The following is a 19,649-nucleotide window of genomic DNA, read 5'->3' as shown; positions in this document are numbered from 1 at the left end:
ACGGAAATAATAGAAACAATAATATATTATTTGTTAAACAGTCAGTACAATAAAATTATTTTTTGAATATTATGAGGTCTAGCAGTTATCATAAAGTTGGTTAAGATAGGGTATTATAAACTATACATGCATAAATTAAATATTTTTAAATTTAAAATATGAAAATATACATCTATTTGTTAATCTTTTGATGTTTTGCCAAGACCATTTTTGAGCATGCTATAGTAATTGAAACTATATAATTATAATAACAACACTACTGAGTCTTAATAATCAATTGAGCAGAGGTGTGTGGACATACTGAAAAGAAGCTGACTAGCCTTGAACATTGAGCATACCTTGGATATCATTCAGTAAGTTTTATCTAGGAGACTAGAGAGAGAAATTAATTCAGAGAATCAGCAAAAGAACGTCACTTAAGAGACTTCCTTAGATATCAGTATGTTTATTATTAACCTTGCCAGTATGGATAATGAAACATAAAGAAATACGTACTTAATTACTCTTGTATAATTAATAACATCCTATAATTTTCTTGCATATTCTTACTTATTATAATTTAAAAATATAATTAGTAATCAGGATTCACTGTCCAGAATATTAATTTTGTCCTCAACTACATGATTTATTTGGGTTTATATGTAATAACAATCTCCCAAGAAATATTGTAATATTACATTAAGTTCACTTATAATAAATTTACTAGTGTCCTATACAACACATATAACATTTTAATTTAAAAAATACAAATTAAAGTATGCATATATTTTTTAAAATAAATAATACAGCAAGACTAATAAAAACACCAAGTCCTTCTATGCTTTCTGCTCCATTTTTTTTTCTGTGGCAACCATGTACAACCTTTTTAGGTTTCAATTCCTCTTATGAATAACTTTATAGTTCTAAAGAATGAGCTTATATTACTGTTTTTTTACTTATCAATTTTAAACATTAAATACTGAAGAATCACAAAAAGAGATTCTAATTAGCTTAGTTATGCTGCTTAATATCTCACTTCTCTCCCTCTTCTGTACCAAGTAACTACTTTTTTACTTCTATTGTTAACTTTTGTACCTTAAAATAATATATCTAAAATGTTTTTCTATTAACTTTAATCATTAACTCTTGATTCACCTTTATATAAGATGAATCTTAGCAGTTTTATTTTCTCCATGCCTCTTTCCATAGGTCAAACATATGTTTACTTTTACAATTTTGAGGTCAATGATTATATTCAGTTTGCAACTCTGATTAAGCCCTTATGTTTTATCTGTAAGTTAATTCTAAAATTCCAAAATTCTATTAATAGCATTTATGCTATTATGACATTGTAAATAGCCATTCATTGTAGAACAAAGTAATGTGTTAAGATTATGTTGCATCTCAATGGATACAAGGTAAGAAATAAAAATAGGCTCTCTTTTCTTATTCTTCATCAGTTACTCAGAAATAATGCCATGTATTCGTTTCTCCCATATTTAGATCCTGTGGGTCTTGTACCATTTTCTGGAGTATTTAATTTCCTTTTTTTTCTTCTGTAGCCTGATAATAATAGCAAACACTTATATAGTACTTAAGTTTGCCAAGCACTGTTCAAAGAAATACATACACATATTGCTATATCTATGTAGCTCAAAGAAATAGTTTTATACATACATATATACTAAAAATATGTGTTTTATATGCATTATACATACATACATGTATAAAATATACACCCTCAATAACCCAGTGAAGTAAGAACTATTATTATTCCTATTTTATAAATGAGAAAAAAGAGCCATAAAGAAGATTAGCAACTTGACTGTGATCAAATTATAAATGACAAAACCAGGAAGAGCCCAGCATTCTGACTCATGCCCTTTACTTCTAAGATATGCAGCCACCAAAAAAGGAAGCATGTAGCTTAAGTGGAATCCATCCCAGTCTTCTTATTGAAATTGTTCAGGAAGTCCAGTGACTACTTGCTTTAAATTTGACCCATTAATTTTAAGCCTCTTGGCAGTTGTCATGGGGTCATCCACTCCTGGGTTTGTTTCTAGATTCTTGTATCCCCTGTCTTATTTCTTCTTGTATTTCATCTTTATTTTCCAGAATACATCTTCAAGAAATGTCCCTAGAAATGGCATATGGATGTCTAGGAGTGTATTTATTTCCTACATATTTTGATAATTTGGCTGAGGAGAATTGTAGGTTCAAAATCATTTTTTCTCTAAACTTTGAAAACATTGCCTTGCTGTCCTATACCATTCAATGTTGCTATTGAAACGTTCTCTGTGTTTTGTAAGTACTCTTATTGTTTTCTTTGGTTTCTTTATCAGTTTTGTTTTGAAATGTCTTGATAATATGACAAAGTGGTAATTTTACTTCAATTTACTTCATTCACTGCTCATTAGACCCTACCCTAAAACGAAATATTTTTCTTTGGTTCTAAAACATGTCTTCATGGTACTTTTTCCCATTTTCCCTGATTCTCTATACACCTGTCCTCTATTTTTGTCTTTTTAAAATTTTACTCCTTATTATGGAAAATTTTCTTAAATTTTTCTTCTGATTTTTTTACTGCATTTTTGTTCACTAATAATAGTTTAATTTTTTATTATTCTTGGTTAGTTTTTTGCTTTTCATAGCATCCTGCTACATTTTTTCACAAAATTTTCTGATGATATTAGAATTTATTTTGTTTTTACGTATATTTTAGTTACTATGTTATTACAGTTGTCCCAATTTCCCCCCTTCTCTCCTACCTAATATCCCCTTCCCTCCAGCATTCCCCCAGCTTTAGTTCATGTCAATGGGCTCTCCAAGAAGTTCTATGGTTTCTCCATTTCCTATACTATTCTTAACATTCCCCTGTCTGTCTGGTACCAGCCAATTATGCTTTTCAATCCTTGCACCTTTTCCTCCATTCTCCCCCTTCTCCCTCCTAGCTGATAATCCTAGAAATGATCTCCATATCTATGATTCTGCTACTGTTCTGATTGTTTGCTTAGTTTGTTGGGGTTTTTTTAGATTCAGTTGTTGATGGTTGTGAATTTGTTGCCATTTTAATGTTCATAGTTTTGATCTTCTTTTTCTTAAATAAATCTCTTTAACATTTCATACAATAATGGCTTGTTGATGATGGACTCCTTTAGCTTTTCCTTATCTAGGAAGCACTTTATCTGTCTTTCCATTCTAATTGCTAGCTTTGCTGGACAGAGTATTCTAGGTTGTAGGTTCTTGCCTTTCATCACTTTGAATACTTCTTGCCAGTCCCTTCTAACCTTCAAATTTTCTTTTGAGAAATCAGCTGACAGACTTACGGGAACTCTTTTGTAGGTAACTCTGCTTTTCTCTTGCTGCTTTTAAGATCTTCTCTTGATCTTTAACCTTTGGCATTTTAATTATGATGTGTCTTGTTATGCTCCTCTCGGTGTCCATCTTGTTTGGGACTCTTTATGCTTCCTAGAATTATATGTCTAATTTCCTTCACCAAATTAGGGGAGTTTTGCTTCATTATTTTTTTCAAATAAGTTTCCAACTTCTTGTTCTTCTTCTCCCCCTTTTGGCATCCCTATAATTCAGATGTTGGTAAGTTTGAAGATGTCCAGAGAACTTTTATACTTTTCTTGGTTTTTTTTGAATTCTTGTTTCTTCTTTCTGTTCTGGTTGAATGTTTATTTTTTTCTTATGTTCCAAATTATTGACTTGAATCCTGGCTTCCTTCCCTTCACTGTTGGTTCCTGGTAGATTTTTCATTATTTCACTTGATATAACCTTCAATTCTTCCTTTATGTTGTTGCCATATTCAATGAGTTCTTTGAACATCCTGATCACCAGTGTTTTGATCTCTGCATCTGTTAGGCTGGCTATTTCCATTTAGTTCAGTTCTTTTTCTGGAGTTTTGTTTGGTTCTTTCATTTGAGCCATATTTCTTTGTCTGCTCAATTTGGCAGCCTCCCTGTGTTTCTTTCTGTGTTTTAGGTAAAGCTGCTTTGACTCCCTGAGAAAGGTACCTGTAAATTGTGTGTGGTGAAGCCTTTGGTTATAGCCAGGGTAGGGCAACCTGCTTCACTGCTTTGTGACTCTGTGTGGGAGAAAGGCTTGGACAGGGGACTGTGCTGCTGCCTGTCTTCTGGGGATTTGCCAAGCACTCTCCCCGCTTCCAGTTACTTCACCCACTGCCTGTATGTGACTGGTGCCCTTCCAGCTGGTGTTGAATCCCAGAGTGGGTGGGTTTGCATACATTTTCTGACAGTGCATGCCCTTTAGGTAGAGTTTCCTGAGAAACCAGAAGTTTCTTCTGCTGCATCAATCCCTACTGGTTTTTACAGCTGGAAGTTATGGGGATTTATTTTCCCAGTGCTGGAACCCTAGCCTGTGTAGTTGGCGTGGCACTGGGATCACTGGTTTACAAGGTATCCCTCTCCATTTTTCTAGTGAACGTGAATGTGGGACCACCCATGCCTGTCCCACCACTGCCGCCACTACTGCCTCTCCACACCACACTGTGTCTCCTTGCCTCTTTGCCCCATTTCCTTGGCTCCACCCCTCCTCTTCTCTGGATGAATGTGGCTTCTTTGATTCCTTGGTTGTCAGACTTCCATACGGTTCAATCTTCTGACATTTCTGGATGTTATTTCTTTTTAGATTTAGTTGCATTTTTTTTTGTGGTTGCATGAGGAGGTGAAGCATATGCCTCCATCTTCACAGAAAGTAGAATTTATTTTCTTAAGTTAACTTCTGTTTCTTGAATTACCTGTTCTTCTGGTATCCATGTTCTTTTTGTTTATCATGACATGTACCTTTGGACTGGCTGATTTTTTACCATGTCTGATAAATCTTCATTTGTTCACTTTAGAATGAAGACATGAATTAATTTTCCTATGAAACTGCTCTTCATTTTACTAATAAGTCTCTCTCCACAATTGAGAGCTGCTTTGTGTATATGGCAGGGTTCCCAACCAGATAGCTTTACTCTAGGGCAAGAAAGCAAAGAGCTGTTTGCCTGGTAGTCAGCTTTCCAGATGTTAACATAAAAGGAGTTTCACTCTGAAAAGCCAAACCCACACTAGCAGGAATTTTATTAAGAGAAGGGCACTTATTTTAGCCTGGAATTAATTAAATGTCATTTTCTATAATTCTTTCAGAGGAATAATGTAACTGGGAGATGGAAGAAAGCAGCAATGGTTCAGAAATTCCATAGACAGATTTACAGTTAACCTATCTCTTCCTAATATTTGTTCTCATTCCCACAGTCAGTATCTGCCAATTCCAAGCTTGGAGTTTCATCAGAAAGTTGGAAAGATATCATGATATATTTTTAGTTGGTCCACTACTGTGCTTAAAGCTTCAATTAATTTTCTGTCTTTTAAAAGTATGAAATCTCTCACAGACTGTTTTCTCTCTCATGTCTTTCTTCCCCTCTCTCCCTCTCTCTCTCTCACACATATATACCCCTTCATGTTCTCTTTCTATTAAAGTCCCATTTTCTTTTTTAAAATATATTTTATTGATTATGCTATTACAGTTGTCCCATTTCCCCCCTCCATTTCCCTCCACCCTGCACACCCCCTTCCACCCACATCCCCCCTTTAGTTCATGTCCATGTGTCACAAGTTCTTTAGCTTCTACATTTCCCATACTATTCTTGCCTCCCCCCCCATCTATTTTCTACCTACCATCTATGCTACTTATTCTCTGTACCTTCCCCCCCAACCCTTCCTCCTCCCACTCCCCTGTTGCTGACCCTCCATGTGATCTCCATTTCTATGGTTCTGCTCCTGATCTAATTGTCCACTTAGTTTGTTTTTGTTTTAGGTGTGGTTGTTAATAACTGGGAGTTTGCTGTCTTTTTACTTCTCTTCTTTTTCTTAGATAAGTCCCTTTAACATTTCATATAATAAGGGCTTGGTGATGATGAACTCCTTGAACTTGACCTTATCTGAGAAGCACTTTATCTGCCCTTCCATTTTAAATGAAAGCTTTGCTAGATAGAGCAACCTTGGATGTAGGTCTTTGAATTTCATGACTTGCAATACTTCTTTCCAGCCCCTCCTTACCTGTAAGGTCCCTTTTGAGAAATCAGTTGACAGTCTAATGGGAACTCCTTCGTAGGTGACTGTTCCCTTATCTCTTACTGCTTCTAGAATTCTCTCCTTCATTTTAATCTTGGGTAATTTAATCTTGGATGATGTGCCTTGGTGTATTTTTCCTTGGGTCCACCTTCTTTGGGACTCTCTGAGCTTCCTGGACTTCCTGGAAGTCTATTTCCTTTGCCAGATTGGGAAAGTTCTCCTTTATTATTTGTTCAAATAAGGTTTCCACTTGTTGCTCTTCCTCTTCCCCTTCTGGTACCCATATAATTTGGAAGTTGGAACCTTTAAAGATGTCCTGGAGGTTCCTAAGCCTCTACTCATTTTTTTTGAATTCTTGTTTCTTTATTCTTTTCTGATTGGATGTTTTTTTCTTCCTTCTGGTCCACTTCCTTGATTTTAGTCTCAGTTTTCTTTCCATCACTATTGCTTTCTCGTGCATTTTCCTTCATTTCTCTTATTGTAGCCTTCACTTTTTCATCTAATTTGTGACTAAAATCAACCAGTCCTGTGAGCATCCTGATCACCAGTGTTTTGAACTGTGCATCTGATAGGTTGGCTCTCAGTAGCTTAGAAGTATTGGCTCTGGGGTTTTGAGTTGTTCTTCTGCTTGAGCCATAATGTTTTGGTCTGTTCGTGCCTGTTACATAGGAGGGGTGAAAGCTTAGGTATTCACCAGGGTGGGTCAACCCAGTCTCTGGGTTGTGACTAGGGGCAGGGTCAGAGAGGGAGCAATGGCATTTGTTCCACTCTCTCTCAGATTTCGGTCCCCTCTGCTGCTTCCCACAAGCAAATTGGGCCCTTCTGGTGCTGGTTCCTGGGTAGGTGGGTTTGTGTACATTCTAGGACCCTGTGGGTATCTCCAAAAAACTCTCCTGTGAGGCTGAGAGCCTCTCCCAGCACCTTAACCCCGGAAAGTTTTTTCAGTCGATGCTTTTAGGCTTTATTTTCCAGCGCTGGGGCTCTGCATTGCATGGTCTGTCTCACTGTCCATTTTTTCACCTGGTTTATCTGCATGTGAATGTGTAATCGTGGTCAGCCAGCCAGCCACCTTGCGCCCTCACTGGGTCCGCCCATTGCCACCCCACGCCTGGAATCTGCCAATGACCGCCTGTGCACCTGGGTCATCCAGCAGCCACTGCTTTTTCCTGCTGCTGACTCTGCCCCTCTTGTAGGTCTGGATGAATGGTTCGTTGTTGTCGAACTTGAGTACAGTTCAATTTTCTGCCTGTTTTGGTTGTGTTTTTGTTTCTAAATCTTTGTTGTCCTTAATTTTGGTTGTGTGAGGATATACATTATTTCCACCTATGCCTCCATCTTGGCTAGCCTCTAAAGTCCCATTTTCTATGTATAAACCCTGTCCAAATTTCTCTCTTACCCATGAGCAACGAGTGTTTAGAGAAAACTACAAGTAGTCTAGCTAAGGGTGAAAGAACTAAACTGAAATTTGAGCTGTTGCTCAAAGAAGAGTTTATATTTTGAGTCCAACCAAGTTCATTGGCAATAAATAGATAATTAATTAATTAATTATCTTTGTGGGAATATAATAAATTCCAGACTCTCCACATTATAACAGTGGTAATGTCCAGGATAAATCTAACTTAATAAAGAACAAAAAAATTAAACCTAATCTCAAAAGAGAAGACAATTGAGAACAACTTTGAAAAGACCCAAGTATTGGAATTAATAGAGTATAAGGTAGCTATTATAACTACGTTTAATTAAAAAATAAAATATGTTCACAGTGAATGAAAAAAGAGCAAATCTTATCAGACAAATAGAAACTACTTTAAAATATAAAAATTCTAGAACTAAAAGTATATAATACCTGAAATGAAAAAATTCACTGGTTGATCTTAAAACAGAATAAAGGTACTGTCAGGGAACTTTAAGATAGATCAATAAAAATTATACAATATTAAAAAAGGAAAAATTTTAGTATAAAAGGATATAGAAACCTGTGGGATAATACTGAAAGGTCTGCCAAATGTAGAATAAGAGTCCCCAAAAGAGGGGAGAAGTGGAATAAGGTAGAAATAGGGGTCAGAAACTTCCTTCTTTGAGGAAAAACGTAAGTTTATAAATTCCAGATGCTTAGTGAACACTAAGCAGGATAAATATGAAGAGAACCATACTTTGGCATATAGTCAAACTGCTGAAAACCAAAAATAAGAAGAATATCTTGGTATCAAGGAAAACAAATTGCATAGCAAACAATTAAAAATACTCCTGACATTTTATTAGAAACTATGGAGATCAGAATTATAAAATACCAGTAGACATTGGAACATCATGAACATACTAGAAGCGCAAAAAAAGTAATAATTATCAGCCAGAATTTTGTATCAAGCAAAAGTTTCCTTTAAGAATATTCTTATGACATATTCAGTAAAAGAAGACTGAGATAATTTATTGCTAGCAGACCTCTGTTACATAATATACTTAAGGAAGTCCTTCAGGCTGTAGGGAAATGACGTAGATTCTTATCACTGGGGTTGATGAATTTATAAAATGTATTTTAAATATTTTAGCTATGAAAATAATTACATTATTTTTCTCCTTTAATCTATTGGGTGGTACATTATAATAACATAACTGTTGAGAACCTTTAATTTCCCAATAATTTGATTTGGCCATTATGAATTGTTCTATTTGTATAGTGTTTTATTTCGAAATTGTGAAAACTCATCACCTTCTGGTATCTCATCTTTTCAGACTTTGGTGTCAAGATTATGCCAAATTATAAAAAACTGAAAAGTTGCTGTTTACTTTTTAATTAATTAATGTTAGCTCAGTAATTTTCTTTATGTTAAAGTTTCTCTGTTTGACTTTCAAGACGTCTATAGTATATCTCACAATTCTCCTTCTTACCTATTCAAACTTTTCTTTCATACTCAATAAACAATCAATGTTTCCTGCTCTAAATATGCTGGGTTTTTTTTATTTTTTTTGCTGTCTTATGAATACTTCAGGCTTCTTCTGAGATACTCTCATTTTCAAATTCTAGCATTAAGTTCTTCCTCATAGATGAAATCATTCCTGTCTATTTCAGCCCTCGCTAATATTACTCTTTTATAAATTCATTCTAATTTATTAATTAGCTTGGTTCTTAGTGATATTTCTTTATTACATTATTTGCTAATGTTTCATGTATGCTAATCATATCTATCCAATGAGAATGTGAGCTCTTTTTTAACTAGATTTTTTTTTAAGATTTTATTTATTTATCTTTAGAGGAGAAGGGAAGGAGATAGGGAAAGAAATATTAATGTATGGTTGCCTCTCATGTGTCCCCTGCTGGGAAATGGCCTGCAACCTAGGCATGTGCCCTGACTGGGAATCGAACCGTGATTCTCTGGTTTGCAGGCCCGTGCTCAATCCACTGAGCTACACCAGCCAGGGCTGGACTAGATTTTTATTCTTTATTTTTTATCTCATATTATCCAGAACTAAACATATTCCATACCTAGTGTGAAAAAAATGTAGTGCTAAACAAATGTTTGGTTTGTTGATGAAGATTCACAAGTTATGTTGTTTATATTTACATGTGCATATGTATATTTTTGATATCTAGATATGTGTATTTAAGTCAAAACAGAGGGAGCCAATGTGAGATTCTAACTTAGGAAAATCCAGATAATTTTTTTTCAGTTTCTCCCCTTTTATTGAGGGCTATTCTGCTGCACCAACTCTGTGTATGAGAGAGTAAAGCTTGTTTTTAAACTGAGAAGGCTATTTGTTTCTCAGTCTTTGAGCTTTAGACTTTCCCTGAATTTGGAGTAATAAATCTATATGGATACAAAGGCTAGGCTTTAAAGACAAAGAATAAAAATTAGTAAAAGTGTAAGCATGGGCAAATGTTTAAATTTCTGTAGATTTGTTTCCTTATCCATGAAATGGTAATAATACCCACCTCATAGGAATCAAAAAATAAATACCTTATAAAAAATAGGGTATTTTTTATAATTAAATGAACATTATATTTTAAAGTAGTGAAAGAACTAGCCTGCTATAAGCTATCATAATTAGACATTCCAAGTGTGAATCAAATATAAATGATGAATATACATGAAAAGATTAACATGAAAAGAAGTTATTTTTAAAACTTTTTCTTTTTTCTTTTTTCCGATGTGTAGGCAGAGTATGCTAAGCCCTTACGTTATCTACATTCACAGCATAGACAAGGATGTAGAAGAACACAGGGCCCTACAACCCCTTCTGTGCCCAGCACTCAGTCTAACACTTATAAGAAGGAGAAAGATGCTGTTTTGTTTACAGGTATACACAGTGTGTGTTTATATTAAAATAACTGAAAATTAACTGCATCTAACTTTTAAACATAGCATGAAGAAAATCTTTGACCAAGGCTATCAGAATCCGGTCATATTGCCATACTATTTCACTACTTAATAACACCTGAAGACTCTCTATTAGAAAAATGACAAAGTAATATTGCTTAGTATGGAATATAAGCTGTTCAAAGCCTTTTATTGTCTCTTTGCCCAGACTGATTCTAGTCGTAATGAACAGTCTGTTCTAACTACTCTTATGATTTGATCCATTCTGTTTTTTGTGCTCAGAACATATTTCTCCATCTGATAGATTCCTATTCATCTTTAGTAACTGGGACAATTTTACCAGCACTTAAAAAAGAAAATCTGATTACATGTGGCCTAAATAATAAGATATTTGTAATCTCAAATAATAAGTCCCTCAGTAAAGCAATCTCAGGACTGATTATTTCAGAGGTTTACTGATGCATCAAATATCTACTTCCTCCATCTTTCCTCAGCTGTCTTACCAGACAGCTTGTCCTCCCAGCCTTGCTGTACAATACAGTGACTACTAGTTCAGATAACTTTTATGGGTAACAATATCCACTGTAAGAAAAAAGCTCTCTAGTCACTTTGTAAAAATGAGGATAATGTTCTCCAAAGCCCTCTAGCAGAATTCTCTTTGTGTCTCCCCGGCTGGAATATCTTCCTGCACCCATATCTAAACCAATAAATCATCATTGTCTTAGAGCAGTTTTTCCAACTTTCAAATCAACCCACAGTAAGAACTACTTTTTATATTATAATCTAATATATACGTGGAGCAGAAAATTCAGATTCATGGGGTCCTAATTATTTGTCTTTCTCTCTGTAAGTTGAACTTGATTGCAGTATTTAGTTTTTGGTACAGCTATTACTAAAGATCCATGTGATGCACTCTGTTACATTTTTTTTTAAATGCTGGTCAGGAGATGCTAAATTGATAGTGTCTAAACTGATGAGTTGTAGCTCACATTTAGAAAAGCATAGGCTTAGGTCGTTCGAGGTTCACTCCCTTGTGCTGGGAAAGAGCCTGACTCGTTTGAGGGCCATAGTTTCTTGGAGGAAGATGAAAGCAGAGTTCGGTTAGCAAAGAAAAGGGAAAATATTAAATAGGCAATCCTCTCTTTAACACATTATTCTTTAAGATTCCACTTAAGGGTCACATCTTCTCCAAAGTGTTCCCTGATAACAGTGACAGGCTGGTCTACTCTTTTAGCAAAGCAACAATCCTTGTATAAAATTTCTTGAGTCTCTCTACAGAAGAGGCAACGTAAGTAAAAAAAGAAGAAAAATGTATTAAATTAAATTAAAATTAGAATATTTTGTCCCAAACTCAGAGAATATCTGTTATATATTACCATATAAAGTAATTTGAAAGAAGATTCCAGAAGTTGGTTCAGCATTCCATCTTGGCTTGACTTAGTTCCTATATACCCCGTTGGCAGTGGCAAGGATTGATTTTTTGTTTCTTTTCACAAGCCAGGTTATTGCAACCCAGTCCTTTGTATCAAGCAGTGGACCCATCCTTCTCCCACTTGCCTTCCCCATTTGTCTAAATGACATCTACACAATTACTGAGGCCAAAAACCTAAAAGCCATTTTTGATTTCCTTTTTCCACTTATACTCCATATTCAATCTACCAGTCAGTACAGCTGGCTCTACCTCCAAATTATAACCTGAAGCCCACCATCTCCTCTGCTACAGTCCTTGTCTAATTCACCAATATGTATTCTCTGAAACACCACAACAGCCTTCTAACTGGTTACGCCATTGCTGCTCTTGCCATCCACATTCCTCTTTACCACCATACACTATCCATCTCTGAGCATACAGAGGAATCTTTCTAAAGAACAAACCAAACTACTTTATTATTCCATTTAAAACTCTTCAGCCCTGGCTGGTGTAGCTCAGTGGATTGAGCACTGGCCTAAGAACCAAAGGATCACCAGTTCAATTCCCAGTCAGGGCACATACCTGGGTTGCAGGTTGGATCCCCAGTTGGGGGTGTGCAAGAGGCAGCCTGCACATTGATGTTTCTCTCCCTCTTTTTCTCCCTCCCTTCTCTTCTCTCTAAAAATAAATAAATAAGATCTTAAAAAAAACCCACCTCTTCATATGATCAACATTTTAACCAGAATAATGTCTCAACTCTTCACTATGGCTTATGTGGTCCTATGTGATTGGCCCCTGGTACCTGTCTCATCTCATCTTAGTTCACCCTCCCCCTCATTCACTATACTCCAGCGACTCTGGCCTTTCAGTTCCTTCAGATTCCAAGCTGCTTTCACACTTTTCACTTGCTCTTTCCTCTGCCTAGTAGGCTGTTCCTCAGCCCTTAACCTGGCTGCCTCCATCTCTTCCTCAGATTCTTGAGAGAGGTCATCTATAGCCTCCCTAGGGGAAGTACCATGTTTATATTTTTTCATAATATGTACAAGTAGTTGAAATTATTTTATTTGTTTTGATCAATTTACTTATTTATTGACTGTTTCCTCCCTCTACAACAGAGCTTCCCAACCAATATATTATGGTAACCTGTTGTGCTCAGAGGGTTATAGGTATACTATAGGTGTGCTGAAATATTGATCCTTTAACTTTCAATACTGCTGGGTTGACCCTAAGGTAGCCTGGCGATGGTGCTCTCACATGTTTACAGTGGTGTACTATTCAAAGGATACTAATTAAGAATGTTTGCCATGATGTGAAAAAGGTTGGGGAACACTGCACTAGAATACAAACTACTTGAGGACAAGAAAAAAAGCTGAATTTTTTGCTAATAGCATGCATGTCTGGGGACACTTTTAAGAAGATAGAGAAATGCTGGATGGCTACCAAGCATACCTGGAAGAGTTCAACTTTGGATACTTTCTTTCTGCCAGTTGGCCAGATCCGGTTGCCATTTGCTAACTTCCCTCCATACCAACAGTGTTTAACCATCTGAGGCTTCCTGCTGGCTAATAAGACTTTACATATTGGAGATATTTGTAAATTAGGCAATACCTTTCTTCCACAAAAGTCTTCAGGACCAATTTTATGTTTATCTGTTTTAGCTAAACATTAGATCCTTGATTGTATGATTAGATCCAAGATAATCTTTTCCAGTTCTATCTTGTTCACTTAAGAAGCTTCTACTGAGGAGCTGCTAAAGATCAGGCAATATACCAGGTGTTTTGTATATGTTGTTTTGTACTATAAGGTATTTCATACAAGATATTTTCTAAATGCCGTAGTATATGTGTTCCTTTTATAAAACTCTCTTTTTTTTTATAGTTTCAGCTCAAACTGAAAAAAACCCTAAGGAATTATTTGATTTGGTTGGTCACTTAGAAGATTATGTAAATGAAAGGTAATTTATTTTTAATTTTTAAACGTTTTATTCTATTCAATCATGTTTCTTATAAGAAGAGTTCTGCCTTTTATTTTCTAGTCCACAATGAATTTATTTCCAGATTATTACTATTCAGGCCATACTACAGTCCAACACTGTTCAGTGAGTCAGCATTACATTTGGACCTTGAACACTTATTCTGTCTGCTGCAAGTTTACAGTCAAACAGAGAGAAAGACTTGGAAAAAATGAATGGAGAGAAGACCGTAGTGTTTTTTAGACACAAATTTAGTAGAAACATAAATTTTATTACACTACAACATGGATGTAAGAAATGTAGCTTTTTATTTTTGTAAAAGTTCACCTTCCTCATGAGATTCTCAAACTCTGTAATAAACAATTAATCTAGCGTGCTTTAAAATTTGTTTGGCGCAATAATACAGAGACTTTTTAGGTTTATCCCAGTCCTTCTCTTTGTTTCTGAGATGGACTTTGTGACATTGAGGAAAGGCACTTGACGAAGGGCCTTTGTTAATATCCTTGTACTGCTGGTCTCCTTCCTAGATGTTCTGTGACTGCTGCTCTTTGTGCTTCCTGTCCGTATGGTCTATTCCCTCTGAATTTAAATAAGGTTCACTCTTAACTGTCATTACTATGGTAGGACTCTCTGAGTCTCTGCCACATTCTTTGTCTGCCTGCCTTTCCAGGGGTGTCCAACCTACAGCCCACAGGCCACATGCAGCCCAGGATGGCTATGAATGTGGCCCAACATATCATTGTAAATTTACTTAAGGCCTTTTCTTTGCTCACCAGTTTTTATTAGTGTCTGTGTATTTAATGTGTGACCCAAGACAACTCTTCTTCTTCAAGTGTGGTCCAGAGATGCCAAAAGGTTGGACACCCCTGCTAGACTATCCAATACTTATGCCAAGTCTTTGCTATGGGTCACCCCACCATGGCAATGCCAGCCCCTTGGCAAACCTAAACCCAGTGACCATGTCACATGTGAACCAAGGGAGGCATGAAATGAAAATAGTATCCTCTCTGCCTAACCACTTTTCTCCCAGAATCTCAACAAAAGAATGTAGAAATACCTCTCTACCTTTGATGTTCTCCTCAACCTACACAATATTCCTTCTCCCACTCAAAAGCCAAAGAGGCACACAGATCACCTACTTGCTTCCACCAGTACTTTTGCTGTGCCCCCTGCCAAGCCAGGCAGGAATGCATGTTTTTTCCAAGTTGAAAGTTTATAGCAGAGAGTTTGGGGGAGGTGTTGGCAGCAATGTTGAGGGATGGGCGAAGCAGACAAACACTGACAAGTTGAAATAAGGCCTACGGACAATTATGCTGAACCTGTGTTCATTTTCAGGAAAAAATCTCCTCCACCAGTGAATGATTTTCATATAAAAGAAAATAAATCTATCAGAAATGATCAGTTAAGTGAGTATCATTCAGTAGGAGAGAAAAGTTTGCTCCCCTTATGCACTGAGGATGAACTGAAAAAGCCAAATGCCAAGATAATCAACATTAGTCCAGCAAAAACAGTAACTCCTCCCATGGTAATAAAAACATCTACTACTGTTCAGTAAATATGTGCATCTGCACTCCTTCTGGGAATATCATATTCTAGTGACCAGAATCTTTGATAATCCTTCTTTTGGTTTTACATGAGTAAAGTTTTAATGCTCTTTGTAGAATCCCTACCCCCAAACTGGGGATTCCTTTGCACCAGCTGAACACTTTATGTTTTCTTCATGAAGAATGCTTTATCAAAGTTTCTTGACTGTGGAGAAATATAAAATTTAAATGGTACTTTAAAAAATGAATCATGCCCTAGCCAGTGGGTCAGTTTGTTGTATTGTCATCCCATAGCTGAAAGGTTCTGGGTTCAATTCTCAGTCAGGGCACGTAACTAGTCTGCACGTGTCTGGAAGGCAACCAGTCGATGTTTCCCACTCACATCAATGTTTTTCTCTCTCTCTCTCTCTAAAAGCAAAGAAAATAAGTCCACGGGTGAGAATTAAAAAAAAAAAGACTCATATATCAATTTTCTATCAATCTACTTGAGCTATTTCAACCAGAAAATACATTTATTAAAGGCAATTTGGTAGCTCACAGAGCCTCTAGGAAGGCTGGAAAGACAATCTGGCTTGAAAGCTATTCAGTCAGGAGTCACCAAGTTACAGCCTCAGGGTGCTCTCCTGGGGCCCATGCTGCTGATCACAGATAACAGTAAATAACTCTAATTGCCGGCAGAAGACACTATTTCTAAGGCCTTCACCACTGCGGCCCTTCAAAGCTAGATATATCTACCACCATCCTCAGTGGAAGAGTTTTCACAGTGCTCATTGTTTCACTATCTTAGATATAGTTTATAGGCAGATCCCAGGCCACATGTCTGTGCCCTAACTGCGAGGGAGGCTGCTAAAGCTAGTTTCTGCTTCTCCCTAAGGTTACATAGATTTGGAAGGTGACAAAATTTCCTAAGGTATTGGACAGACCAAAGATATGACAGATCTCCACTATGGTGGCTGAGTGGATAACATTGGCATTACCAGTGGATTGCAAAACTAAATCTTCTGTCATTTTTGGAGAAAGCATAGGCATTAATATCTCCTTCAAAATAAGTACACTAATATAAAATTAGATATATCCTAGTTTCTTATAATTTTAATCATATTTCTAAAGGTAAAGTAGCAAGCATTGAGTCAAAGTTTACAAAATAAATGCTGGTAACCTTCATATTTAACAGTTTCTTTGGAGTTAGTTTTTCTGACCTAGAATGGAAATTTGTGGAAGAGTTTACTGACTAGCTCATACATACAGATTTTGCTACAAATAATAATAAATAATACATAAAATTATTATTATTAATTGATAAAAATAACTTATTTTTATCAATTAAAAATAAACCTATTTTATTTAATAAAATGAAAATAATCTATTTTAAAATCAATCTATGACTTTAGTTACTTTATTCTGCAAATATATATATTTAGCACTTTTTTTGAGCTGTGTTGGGACATGGTAACAGATATAATCATTATAAAGGTAATTTTAGATTTTCTGAGTTATTTATTAGGATATTCAGACTTTATAATTTGGGCTTGTAATCATCTATGTCTGTTAAGACTTTTGACTCAATCCATTTTCTGATATGCTTCTTATTTCTATACATGGAAACTAAGAAATGTCTGAAAAATGTTTCATTCTACCAATATCCCACTTTATTTCAAAAAGGATTTTAGGAGGCCAAAAGTTCAGGTTTTAACTCTAACATCTCAATAGCATATTAAGAAGAGAAGGTAGTATGTCACATACAAGTACTTGGGTTTTTGGTGTATGCGGGGTTTTGTTGTATGTGGTTTTTGGTCTATTTTGGGTTTTTGACTACCACTATTGTTCATATTAAAATTTCTATGTAGTCATTTTCAGAACATTTTATTTTATGTATAAAAATACATGTAGCCTTCTTGCCTCCATAGACTGATGACCAAGTACTCTTTTCTTTAATCTGCAGGAACAAAATGATACAAATCCCATAATTTTCCATGAGACTGAATATGTACAAATGTTACTTTTGACAAGAAATAGACCTCCTCCCCATCCTGTGGAAAATAGAAACATTTGCCCGCATAAAAAAGCAAATTTTGTTTTGGAAAAAAATTGTAAACTTCTCAGATCTTTAATTAATGATAAGTGTATTACTTCTTCTAAACCTAAAAGCACTAGGCCTAGAACATGGAAGAAAGGCATTCAAGCAATAACTTTTGAAGTGAGCCATAGAGTTGTAGAGGATAAATTAAAGAAGAAGAATACTATGCAGACATTTAAAAGAGCATCTTGGAATAAACTCCAAAATTTCTCAGAGCCTTTTTCTAGCCTAACAAAAAAATTTGTAGGTGTCCTTGGTAAAACTGTTACTCAAGAAATGAGTGCTAAGACTGGCCAGTTTGAAAGACTGTTGTCTACAGTAATGCCAATGAGCAAATCCAGTGCCTCACCTGTCAAATATTGTTCAAAGCCTTTTAAAAATGTACTCAAAGTCCATACATCACATAATGTCACTCCACTGGATGATTTGTTAAAATTTTCGAGTGAAAATTAAATGTCTCATAAAATATTGTTTACAGCAATACTTGGGTAACAAGAATCAAAACGTTTCAAGATCATCAAAGAAATTCTTATTTGAATAGTACTGTTCTGATGGATGGTATAAAAAAGCAAAGCACAGAAATTGGATTTACAAATCAACAGCAGTCTAGGAATAACCAATGTTTTTACAAAATAAGAGGACAAAAGAAATACTTATCAACAAGAGGAAGTAATTCATGAATTTCTGTGATCTCAGTTGGAGTCCTCAACTACCAGCATTCCTACAGTTTAACAGTGATTCAGACCAAGAACATTATAAACTGATTCTGGAAATTGGCTATTAGAAGCCAAAATGTCCATAACCTTACTCTATAATTGAATATTAAAAAAGCAAATGTGCCACTAACCTGATGCATGAGGAATTAATCATTTTGGATGATCATCGTGTGTCAGCATTTTGGATAATCATTGAAAAACAGTATTTTACATTAGCATTTCATGTAATTAAAAGGGCTTTGTAAAATTTCAAATAGTTTTTTGTTAGTAAATGTTAGCATTTTGTTACTATAACATGCCTTTTTTCAGGTATAACTTTGACTTTTTTCTGAACTGTTAAATAATTTAAAAGAATAACCTCTCATAAGCTAAATAATTTTGGTAGCAAATTCAATACAGTATTGAACATTTTAAGTTTATTATTACATTGCTATTTCACAGTTTCTCATTAACTTCTCATTGACCCAAATAGTATAAAGGCAGAAGTCAATTTAGAAACTAAAGTTGCATTTCAAAAGTTTAGTTGTAATCCATTTGTTAAAGGATTAAAAAACAGAAACCTTAACTGGTAGTGCTTGAGGAGATGTGGGTTTAATTAGAAGCACTTCATTTAGGGAAGGCTTTGGAGGTCTTTTGAAACTTTCGAGGATAAATAGATAAACTTATCAAGTCCCTGTTTCCAGTTCAGACTAGCAGTCTCCTCCTGTGTGTGTCGTCAGTGTTGCTCTTGGGTGTCTTTTCGCCAGAGGCAACGCTTGGCTCTCAAATAGGATGTCAAGGACAGAAAATGGAGATGGGAGCGGGTAGGAGGAGTGTGACTGGAAACTGTAAACAAAGAGCAAGAGAAAAGGGCTTCAAGATAAGGTGCTGGGCTCAGGAATGTTGGAGGTAGGGGAGGACATACAGGCTTTTTACACTTCTTCTGGTTCTGGCTGGGGAGAAGCAGCAGCAGCATCTCAAAGTCAGGAAGTCATCTTCCTCTTTGTCCAACAGACAGGGATTGACCCTCTTGTTCTCTTTACTTGCTGTCTTCTATTCCCCCTCTATCCCACCCCACCCAAGTTTTCCCTCCTCCCAGGGTCACTGCAGGGCAAAACTGTTTCCCTAACTACCCTGCTGGCTGAGAAGATAAAAGACAAACTCTTTTTAATCACTGACAAAAATAAAAACAAATAGAAAACACACCCAGTGATAGCACAGTAATGATGATCTTTTCTACTTTTTTCTGGTATTCAGTATAAGATAAACAACTGTGGGTCTTGGATTTGGGCGGATGTGAAGTGAATGCACTTGGGCAAATAATGTAAACCATCAGAGCCTCACTTCACTGTATCTCTTCTTTAAGATGGAGACAGCATGACCTATTACAGTATTACTATTTTCAGTATTAAAAGAATAATATGAAGTACCTTGAGTATGGTAAGCAGTCATTAAAGATTTCTTTCTTATTCTCACCCTTTCCTTTGCTCCAAGTGTAAGTATAACATCTTAAAAGATGTTCCTCGAAATCTCTTAATTCAATCTTTTTTTTAAGACTTTATTATTTATCTTTAG

At 35.7% G+C, this 19,649-nt stretch overlaps 1 protein-coding gene across 1 annotated transcript in view; it reads left to right on the top strand.

Moving 5' to 3' along the window:
• The window catches only part of CUNH1orf141 (chromosome unknown C1orf141 homolog), a 200,771-nt gene that overhangs the window by 163,334 nt on the left and 17,788 nt on the right, over positions 1 to 19,649 (top strand). The window contains exons 16-17 of the mRNA XM_053655383.1: positions 10,214 to 10,355; positions 13,665 to 13,740. Of these exons, the coding sequence (XP_053511358.1) occupies positions 10,214 to 10,355; positions 13,665 to 13,740 (218 nt within the window). The remainder of the gene's footprint in view (positions 1 to 10,213; positions 10,356 to 13,664; positions 13,741 to 19,649) is intronic.

This window comes from Artibeus jamaicensis, unplaced genomic scaffold (genome assembly GCF_021234435.1).
Source record: "Artibeus jamaicensis isolate MK-2021 breed Jamaican fruit bat unplaced genomic scaffold, CSHL_Jam_final scaffold_1019, whole genome shotgun sequence".
Classification (NCBI taxonomy): domain Eukaryota; kingdom Metazoa; phylum Chordata; class Mammalia; order Chiroptera; family Phyllostomidae; genus Artibeus; species Artibeus jamaicensis.
This window is presented reverse-complemented; position numbering and strand designations above follow the sequence as displayed.